The following is an 11,055-nucleotide window of genomic DNA, read 5'->3' as shown; positions in this document are numbered from 1 at the left end:
TCCGAACAACTTTTACATTGAAACTATATAGTAAATATTAAAAGAATTTGAATTATGTGAGATTTTCTGATTTTTGCACATCATGTATTTTGAAACACTTCTCCTAGACGGTTTGTCGAAATCATGTCATTTTAGCAGTAAAATGATCTTGAGGGGTTGCCCAAGAGAAATTGCGAACAGATTTTTGAATTTCAAAAGTATATCGAAATGGCGAAGGTTTGAACCTAGGTGTCTTATAAAAGGAACAAAAAGTTGGTGTTATAGGCAGAAAACAGTGACTAATTTGGATGAAATTTGATGGAGTATTAGTTAGTGTGTTTGTAGTGACAGTCATATACAAAGTTTTGAATTTGGTGTTGTTTGTGATTTTTAAAAGCGCATTAATGATTGTGGTGGACACAGTTTTAGCTAAAATATTTTGAAGCGAGTTGATGAATAATGATAATCATATCAACCTATGCTGCAATTTCGACGTAAACCACATTAACAGAAAGTGAGTTATTTAGGTTTTCATATGACTATGGTCTCTCCTATCCGCTCCTTGCTGCCCGCGCGTGTTACACACAGAACTACCTAGCCGCTCCCTCACTGTGGCTCACCCACTCTCCCCCTCCTTGTTTCTTTCCTTCCCCCCACAGTTATTCACACTTTCCCCTCTCTCCCAGCTGGATGTCTCTCTCTCCTCCCCCGCTCTCCACACAGAGACACAGACACAGACACAGACACACACACACACACACACACACAGAGTCAAGAATGACGGTGTGATGCAAAGTAAAAGGTAAAAAAAAGATCATGTGTATAAAGATTTTATTCAGGTTAAGTCATTTTTGTGATTGAATTGGGGACTGACTGAGTAAGACCCAAGTTCTAATCCTCATAAAAATTTGTCTTTGCCTTGTGTGTTGCCACCTCTAGTCTGAGACAGAGCCCTGGCCTAGCGTGTGGCTTAGGGACCCCTGGTCACTCACTCACTCACTCACTCACTCACTCACACACTCACACACTCACACACACACACACACAATATTATTATTCTCTCTTCGTCTTAGCCCGTTTGGCCGTTTCACCGACTTGGCATGCTCCAAAACTCTTGTAATTTGGCAGGCATATGTAGAATTGCATTTGATACTGAGAGACAGAGCCCTGGCCTAGGGTGTGGCTCAGGGGGTCTATAGCACCACCTATCGCGCTGTCTGTTGTGGTTGACATGTGCATGCATGAAAATGAACCAAATTTGGTAGGCAGATGTGTTGTATAAATCTAAACAACTTTTACATTTACACTACATAATGAATCTTAAACAAATTTGAGTTATGATTATGATTATGATTTTTGCACATCATGTATTTTGAAACACTTATCCTAGACGGTTTATCGAAATCATGTCATATGAGCAGTAAAAGGATCTTGAGGGTTTGCCCGAGAGGAATTGCGAACAGATTTTTGAATTTTCGAAGCATGTCGAAATGGCGAAGGTTTGAATTATGGCGTCTTATTACGAAACAGGAAGTTGGTGTTATAAGCAGAAAATAGGTTATAAATTGGATGTAATTGGGCAGCTACATGTGGAATTGCTTCTGCTAGTCAGGGACAGAGCTCTGGCCTAAGGTGTGGCTTCGGGACTCTATAGCGCCACCTAGTAGCACGTTATCTGTTGTGGTTGACACAAACATTCACGAAAATGAACCAAATTTGGTGGATTTATGTGTTTTTGCTATCGCTAGTCAGAGACAGAGCTCTGGCCTAAGGTGTGGCTTAGGGACTCTATAGCGCCACCTAGTAGCACGTTATCTGTTGTGGTTGACACAAACATTCACGAAAATGAACCAAATTTGGTGGACTTATGTGTTTTTGCTATCGCTAGTCAGAGACAGAGCTCTGGCCTAAGGTGTGGCTTAGGGACTCTATAGCGCCACCTAGTAGCACGTTATCTGTTGTGGTTGACACAAACATTCACGAAAATGAACCAAATTTGGTGGACTTATGTGTTATTGCTATCGCTAGTCAGAGACAGAGCTCTGGCCTAGGGTGTGGCTTAGGGACTCTATAGCGCCACCTAGTAGTACGTTATCTGTTGTGGTTGACACAAACATTCATGAAAATGAACCAAATTTGGTGGACTTATGTGTTATTGCTATCGCTAGTCAGAGACAGAGCTTTGGCCTAGGTTGTGGCTTAGGGACTCTATAGCGCCACCTAGTGCGTTGTCTGTTGTGGTTGAAACATACATTCACGAAAATGAACCAAATTTGGTGGACACATGTGTTATTGCGATCGCTATTGAGGGTGTGGCTTAGGGACTCTATAGCGCCACCTAGCGTGTTAGCCGTTTTGGGTTGACATTTACATTCACAAAAATGAATCAAATTTCATGAGCTTGTGTGTTATTACTGCCGCTAGTGAAAAACAGCTTTGGCCTAGGGTGTGGCTTAGGGACTCTATAGCGCCACCTAGCGCGTTGTCTGTTGTGGTTGACACATACATTCAAGAAAATTGACCAAATTTGGTGGCCATGTGTGTTGCTCATGCACATGCCCACCAACACGCCTCATGTTGCTTTGTTAGATTCCGAAATGTCACAGGTCTCCGCACCGCAGGTGCTCGGGCCCGCCATCGCCGCTTGCGGCTATATTTCTAAATGTATTCAAGCAAATATGTTTTATATAATGTAGACTAGTGCATTCCTCCTGATTTGCAAGTGTATGCATATGATGCAAGTGTGTTTTATTTTGTCACCAGAGTTACATTTTGACAAAGGATTGTTGGGTTTTGATTGCAGAGTTTAGGTACTGATAGAAGAGTTTCAATTTGGCATACATGTGAAAGGTTTATTTCCTAGTGTTGTGTTATGTTTACTTGTGTGTAGAGTTTTGATATGGTGAGCGAAGTGTTGCAAAATGTGTTCAAGCAACGGGCAAAAACTGTAACTCTACACACTGACTAGAGTAACCGTGTGTGTGTGTGTGTGTGTGTGTGTGTGTGTGTGTGTGTGTGTGTGTGTGTGTGTGTGTGTGTGTGTGTATCTGTGTGTGTTTCTTTTGCATGTGTGTACCCATTGTCCCTCACATCCTCTGTATGTGTGTGTGTGTGTGTGTGTGTGTGTGTGTGAGTGAATGAGTGAGAGAGAGAGAGAGAGTGTGTGTGTGTGTGTGTGTGTGTGTGTGTGTCGTCTGTATGTGTGCGTATCTGTGTGTGTGTGTGTGTGGGTGTGTACACCTGTGTGTGTGTGTGTGTGTGTATGTATGTGTAAACACCTGTGTGTGTGCGTACACACGTTATATCGGCTTGCCATCAATGCTCATCACCACCACCCCAGTCTCTACACCCCCCCAACCCCACCCTCACCCCCACCCTCTGCAAGGCTGTGTGTACGAGCCCCGCCCACTCAGGCATGCCGCACCCGTATTCAAACACAGACCCCGCCTCCATGCTTAAACCCCTCCCTCCCCACTCTGCTGCTGTGGCTGCTTCTCTGACCTGTGACCTCGCTTGCAGGTGGGCTCGGGACGAGCAAGGCGCCGCCTTGTGGCGAGTTTGAGAATAACAATCAGGGCCCGTCCGACTCGCTCTGCCTCACAGGGCTGGACAATGAGCAGCCCCCTGACGCCCGATTCGCCGGTGAGTCCCAAGGGTCCTTTCTGATTGGACGGGAGGCTGGAGGGCCCCAGAGTGGATTGGGCGGGGGGATGGGGGGGTGGGTGGGAGTGGGAAATTGATGCAAGGGGGCGCTCTTGAGCTGTTTGAAGCAGTGTGCCATCACACACATACACGCACGCACACACACACACACACACACACACACACACACACACACACACACACACACACAGGTGGCAGGACAAAGTGCCGCTCTCATCCACCCTACATGGGCCCTCCTCTCCAAGGGCTGTCATGCTGTTCGTCTGTCTCTCTGTCTGTCTCTCCACCCCTTCTGCTGCCCTGCGTATGCGTGTGTGTGTGTGTGTGTGTGTGTGTGTGTGTGTGCGTGTGTGTATGTGTGTGTGTACAGTATGTGTATGTGCCAGCTCTAAGCTGCTTTGCTGCGTGACATGCCTCCCCTTCCTCTTCGCCTCCCCTTTCCCATCATCCATCTTTGATCTTTATCCATCATACTGATCAGAACTGGCCCCTGGCTGGACTGAGCGCCTCCCGGCTGAGCTCGGCTGCGCTGTAGCTACGCTCACATATTGTGCTGTGCTGCTGACCGGCCCATCATGCCCTGGGCCGCTAGTGTCTGCTGGGCTGGACAGGGACTGGGAGTCTCTGGACAGAGAGAGAGAGAGAGAGAGAGAGAGAGACAGGGAGAGAGAAAGAGAGAGAGAGGAGAGAGAGAGAAAGAGAGAGAGAGAGAGAGAGAGAGAGAGAGAGAGAGGCACTAGGCGTGGGGCGGCTTCCCAGGTAGATGATCTCTCTCCTGGCCTCACCCGGGCCCATCTCCCCCTGAAACACCTGCTGCCTGTGTCTCTGACTGGGGCCTGACTGTAAGCTGTAGGTCACTTACATGGGTCAGTATGTCTTGTTTAGGATATGGAGTGCGTATGATAAGCGAGGGACAGCATTTTTTTTCTTTTTGTTTCACTCTAAATGACGTCTCCGAATCTGGATCTTAATCTTTGGTGAATCCATTTCAGAGAAACTTGATGCAACAATTTGCTACATTTTAAAGGATTTTTTTTTTTTATGAGGAACTGCTTTTGCTATCATCTTCAAGTTAATTTGGATGGTACAGTAATTTCTCGCATATAAGCATATAAGTGTTTTATGCAAGTTAAAAGAAAGCATATTAACACCATATTAACTGCCCTGTATTAACCTCATAGCTGAAGAAATGTTGCAAAATCAAAGTACAGTATGAGCCGCGGCTAATAGTCGGGAAATTACGGTATGTGGTCATGTGAAATACTTTATTTGTATTGTTGCTAGCAATGTTGGTAAAAGACACTAGTTAACACATCAACATTGCATTGTTTTGTAGGTGGCTAGATGGCTCATTTTAGACCCAAATTCCTGCTTTAACATGTTAGCATTAGCCTCTGAAACAGATGTACTGTAGCTCCACCTCAACAGTCAGTGCAGCACCATATCAGCAGTGTATGCAATGATAAAGGGTAGCAAAAGGACATCCACTGACTATACTATCTGACTATACTACATATCTAAAAGTACCTCTGTTAAATAATCGTTGTTGAATATAATCCATTGCTGAGAACTTAGATTTCAGATTTTTTGTGAGTTCATGCAAAGTAGCGACTAGCCTCCTTAGGCTGTTAAAAATTGTCCATGGGGAAATATCCTGAAATGAGCCTCAGTGAGTTTTTATTTATCTCAATAATGTATTCAGTAATACACATATGTAAAGGATGTGTAAGATTGTATCGTAAGAAGAAGAAAAAGAAACTAGAACAAAGTAGAACTAGAACATGAAGTCAGAACTAGAACTTGACGGGACTAGAAGTCGGAGTAGACTCACCTATCCTCTCCAGTCCAGCAGAGCAACCTCCTATAACCCGTCCTCTCTTGAAAGATTCTCTCTTCTGTGGATGTCTTTAGTAGTTCTTTCTCTGTATCGTAAATGTGCTCTTTCTCTCTCTCTCTCTCTCCTCTTCTCTCTGTATATGTATATATCCTCAACTATATATACGTGCTCATACATCCATCTCTGAACCTCTTCTCCATCACTCCATCCCTTTCTCCCTCTCTCTTTCTCTCTCCCTCTCTCCCCCGGATGCCTGTGGAATGGGCAGATGACTCGTGTCCTGTGCACATTGAGGAATAGGTATGGCGTTAGCAGGCTAAGACTGCACTGTCACAGGAATGCACAAACTTCAAGACATGGGACACAGACTCCACCCACTGTGACTGTTATGAGAGAAAAAAAACACTCATTTTTTTTTTTTACCAACCATCTCTGCCATTGAAGAAGTACTGTGGTAGCGTATGGATGATTTTTATTCACTTAGTGCTTGATGGAAATGTCACAGACTCACACTAACCATCCTCACCAGCAGTCACTGTGAGTGGGAGAGAATGGAACCTGCATGCCACAAGCCGTAGTGATAGTGCCGCTTCACCATGTCTGGGATGCCTGTCTGGGAGTCCATTTCAGTGCCTTAGTGCTGTAATATATACTGTATTCTGGTTCAGTTGTGTGCACTATGATGTGTATATGCAAAGCTAGCATTTATAAAATGTCTCTAGCTGTTAATTTAGGTCCTAGTCATCCTTTTGTATCTCTGCTCTAAAGCTTCCTTCTTCTTTTTCTCACTGTTATCTTCCTTCCTTGTCTTCTTTCTGCTCCCTCTGTCTCTCTTTTTCTCCACTACCTCTCTTTCTCTGCCTCCCCCCCTCTTCCCTTTCTTTCTCTGCCTCTTAGGTTTGTTTTATCTTGGAGCATTCCGCCATGGCCTTGACACATTCTCTCACCATGGCAACGAGTCGTTCCCTCTCCATGGCAACCAGATGTTTCCTCACCATGCCTCCACTAGCAACATCAACCTGGAGGAGAGGGGCGCGGTCATGCCTAACACCGCCCCCAAAAGCACCCCCTGCACCCCTCGTGCCTCCCGCACCAACCGAAACCCCCACCACGGCCCCTACGCCATCTGAGCTGTGCCCCCATCACCCCATCCGTCCCTCTTGAGCACTAAACATACCTACGTCATCTGCTTTCCAAGTTCTCACCTGAACCATGTCTCTCTTGCCCACAACATGAGCCCTACACTATGTGATAAACAGTGGAGCGTATGAAAATGCCCCCCCCCCCCAACCCCAGGCAACAGTGACTATATGTCATGGAGCCACCCACCCATCCCTCTCCACACTCTCCCTGCTCCTGAATGGACAGCAACACTACACAAATCCTCCTCATTGTGACAAGTGTGACGTGATGTGACCGCAACCCTCTACGACGCACACACAACACACACACACACACACACACACACACACACACACACACACACACACACACCAGACATCTCCTCACCTCTTCAGGGCATCATATGACATGTGGATGCCCCTCCTCAATAATAAAACAACATCAACAAAAAAAGCTCTCAAAAGAACGCATCTGCAAAGTCACAGAGATTCAGTACCAGACTGCTCAGTGGACCTGAAGCTCTGCAGCTGCTAAGGATGAACTGGCGACCGCTGGTGAGGTACCGAGTCTCGTGGAAGGCACCCACCACCACCAACGTCTGACTGGCACACTATCCAGACTGTGTTGCGCAAGTGTCAGTGAGCACAGTCCACTCATATGCTGAATAACCCCAGACAGCTGCGGGGTCAGATCCATGGTAACGCCGGGGTCGGTCAGTCAGTCTCATTACTATCGGGTTGCTACAGGTGGGCTTCTGCCACTAGAAGCTTAAATTGAAAGTTGACTGATATGGTCAGACATTTTTATCCAAAGTGATCAGGACTCGCACGGGCGGGTCCAGGAATCGAATCTGATTTGTCGACGGATTGTCACCGCTGCTCCACCATGCCTGTGAAGAAACAGGATGTAGAATCATGATTACAGGATGTAGAAACAGAGGCGGCAGAATGTCTGCAGAGGGATAGGATGGGTGATGAGGAAGGGTGAGTGATGAAGGTGGAGTGTGATAGGGTGGGGTAACTCTGAATGTCGTTGTGGCTGTGGACAATTCATGGTCCTGGTCTTGCAAACTAACTAACAAACTCTATTTTATGTTCAACTCTGGTTTAAAGAAGCTTCAGAAAAAAAGACAAACAAACTCTTACAGCAATAAATTCCCATTTTCCTCTTCTCTTCTCTTCTCTCCTCTCCTGTCCTCTGAGAGACAACAGCTTGCATGCCCTCGGAAAAGTTGAAGAAGTTCTAAAGCTGCCAGGTTCTCCTGGCCGGTTCTAAAGCTGCCGTGCTTGGTCCACACAGACACGGTTGGTCATAAGTGTTGCTGGACTGAGGCTGAGGATGCTTCCTAATACATTGGGGGTCACACACACTCAACTCTTATGTTGCTGGTGGTGTTATTGGTGTTGTTGTTGTTGTTGTTGTTGTTGTTGTGTTACATGTACCTGAGCACAGTTGACATCACAGTCCGGCGACAGCCCTGTTTGCACAGGCAGAGGAAGGACATACTGTTCCCCACTTCACCTGGATATTACAAACAATATTTATCAAACTCCCTCCACTGAAGTCCACCTGAAGACCCTCCCTGTTAGAGTCCCTTTTGCTTTGGCAGTTGACCAACAGGCAACAACGGAGTGGATTCTACATCCATTAGCTTGCTGCCACGCTGTTCTCTCACTCTCCTGGTCACTCAGCTGACGTGGTACGCTACTGATGGAGTCCGGCTCCTCCAATAGGGTGATGCAGTGCTGCAGAAGCCTTCTGACCTGTCAGGGGAACCTGGAGAATGTGCATCTGACCAAGGTGTGGTGTCAGGCCGGTAAATCCACCTGCCAAAAAGGTCAGAGGTCCCATTCATTGCAGCCGCATGATATGAGTTTGATTCTACTTTTTGGTGACAAGTATGCCCACATGTACATGGTTGCATCCAGACTGCACATCCGTCATTGCCGCACAGAGTGACTCTTAAGACTGTTGACTGTCCTGATTGTAAACACCCTCATTTTACACCCACAGCTGATAAGGACCCTAAATGGAATGTTTACCTTTTATTAACCGTTTACTAACCCTTAATTAATACTTTCCCTTATCCCCTCCTATTCCTCCACCGGGCCAGCCTCAAGCAGATGCCCCTCCCACCCCAAACTTGGTCCATCTCAACGTACCTTCCTGTTAAATGCTCTAGGGGTTCAGCTCTCGTGCTCCACAAAGCGCTTTGAGACAATGTCTGCTGTTAAGGACAGTGCATGAATTAATAAAATCAAATTGAATTGAACTGAATAGATGGCATTTATGGAATTGATGCCATAAATCAAGTCAGAGCCTGGCTAGTTTGAGGAGAGACTACATGTACCACAATCCTTTGGGGGAGACATTTTCGGACCTACTAGTGCTTAATGGTCGATGTGTGGAAAACTGTGTGCGTGAGTGTGTGGGGGTGTCTGCCGTGCTGCCGACGAGCTTATGTGTCCCCTGTGCCTCGAGCAGACACTGCATATAACATCCTCGGCTCCTCAGTGACTTAAACCTTCACGTAGAATTGCTCTTTACGCTCACACTGGTTCTTACTGACATGGTTTTGGAGAAAAAGAGGTCCAGTATGGAACCCGGTTCCTGCTGACATGGTTCTGGAGAAAAAGAGGTCCAGTTTGAAACCTTGAGTTGTGTTTTTAAGACAGTGAGAAACGTTCTCTGTGGCTGCCAGGTGAGGCAGGTTCTTACCCCAAATATTTGGAACCAATAGAGAATGTCCGCTCCTCCTTTTCTGTTGTGGTTCCCATTCCGGACCATTAGAGGTCGATATAGAGCATTTCTATGGTCAAGAGGTAGGGCAGGTCATGAGGAGCAGAGGGCGCCTGATGAATGTGTCCAGCCTGTAGGTCACTTCCTGTCTGCTTTTTCCCCAATCACCTGTGTTCATCTGAGCCCCTGGACCTACTTCTCCTCCTTTGTGTAAACAAATGATTTTCTATTTTTCTTAGGATAGGTCTTGTTATTGTCTCATGTCGATGTGCTGATTGATTATCACATGGATTGTAATGTATTGAATTATTTAAAAAAAATAAACTTTCTTCACAAGTGCAGTCCGAGCACCCAGTTAGTGGTAGATTACTGTTCTCAGAGCATGTGGCAAACACAGTGAACATGGATTTGGTCAGTTCACCATTCATCTGTACAGCACATACAGTACACACACAACAGACAACACATACAGTATACACATACTCGATACACGTACACGCACATCACAACACTACAACACAGACACAAGACATTCTGCATACACACACACACTCAGCACCGTTATGCATAGACAGGCATACTACATACTGCACACTAACATTGCTGGTCATGTCAGTTTTAAAGGTGACACCACAGCTCAGGTCCTTCAGAAATCGAACACACACACACAACTTAACGGGAATCCTTAAGTTAGCAGTAAAGGAGCTTGTGTGAGAGTGTGTGTGATTCCATCCTGCATTGCTTTTCAATCTGTTCCACTCATTAACAGACTTTTATAGAACAGACCAGAAGCATTAAAGCGACCAGAAGAAATAAACCCTGACTTTTTCAAACAACTTTAATCAATATTTTGTGTGCATATTCTTCCTATTTTTGAAAAAATCTATCATTCACAGTACCAATTTCAAGGTTTGCCTGAAATTGCACAGAGCCTGCTTTAGAGGCCACCTAGTTTGACCTACAGTATAATCAAATGCTTGACCTCTGGGAAGCTGAGAGACAGTAGTTTCAGTAGAGACCATCAGAATAACTGTGATGTACCGACACAGGGCTAAAGAGGCTAGAATTATATTGGTTTCTTCCTGGCGGATTGCAAGCATCTCTGAACTGACCACATTTCAGCCCTATAGGGGCGCTTTCACATATAGGAAATGTCATATAAAGTGACCTAGTGACATTAATCTGATAATGTAAAGCACTATACAGATTTTCCATTAAAAAAATAATATGATACATAGCAATATTCAATTGATTCAGAATGTTGGTGGGAGGTGGGGGAGAGGGGTAACCGTTAGGCCTGCGGGACATCATGCATAGAGTGGGAGGGGGGGGAGAGGGTATACAGTCTATGGTTAGGCCCGCGGGACATCATGCATAGAGGGTCAAATGGGAAAATATCCATAATAGCGTTCAAGGCCAGCGTCATGCACAATTGTTTGGTGTCAAACCCAATTCTTGATTATAAATGTACCATCAGTGTGTGTGTGTGTGTGTGTGTGTGTGTGTGTGTGTTTGTGTGTGTGTGTTTATTCAAGGCAATGGTCATACACACTTTTCCCCAAGGCTACAAACAAACACGTTTGTGTCAAACCCAATGCTCTATTTTAAGACCGAGGGTGGTCATAAATTAATATTTACTCTGGTGTTTTCTAAGCAAACGTGGATTGTAACAATGACCCTGTGCGTCGTATATTAGTTTCAGTTTATGAGGTGTG

At 45.5% G+C, this 11,055-nt stretch overlaps 1 protein-coding gene across 2 annotated transcripts in view; it reads left to right on the top strand.

Annotated features, from left to right (window-relative positions):
• The window catches only part of rnf157 (ring finger protein 157), a 29,912-nt gene extending 23,145 nt beyond the window's left edge, over positions 1-6,767 (top strand). For both annotated transcript variants that reach the window (XM_062533165.1, XM_062533164.1), the window contains exons 18-19: positions 3,499-3,621; positions 6,377-6,767. In XM_062533165.1, coding sequence (XP_062389149.1) covers positions 3,499-3,621; positions 6,377-6,609 — 356 coding nt within the window. In that variant the 3' untranslated portion in view covers positions 6,610-6,767. The remainder of the gene's footprint in view (positions 1-3,498; positions 3,622-6,376) is intronic.
• The last annotated feature ends 4,288 nt before the right edge of the window (positions 6,768-11,055 follow it).

This window comes from Sardina pilchardus, chromosome 3 (assembly GCF_963854185.1).
Source record: "Sardina pilchardus chromosome 3, fSarPil1.1, whole genome shotgun sequence".
NCBI classification, from domain to species: domain Eukaryota; kingdom Metazoa; phylum Chordata; class Actinopteri; order Clupeiformes; family Clupeidae; genus Sardina; species Sardina pilchardus.
Note: the sequence above shows the minus strand (reverse complement) of the source record. Positions and strands in the feature narration are given on the sequence as shown.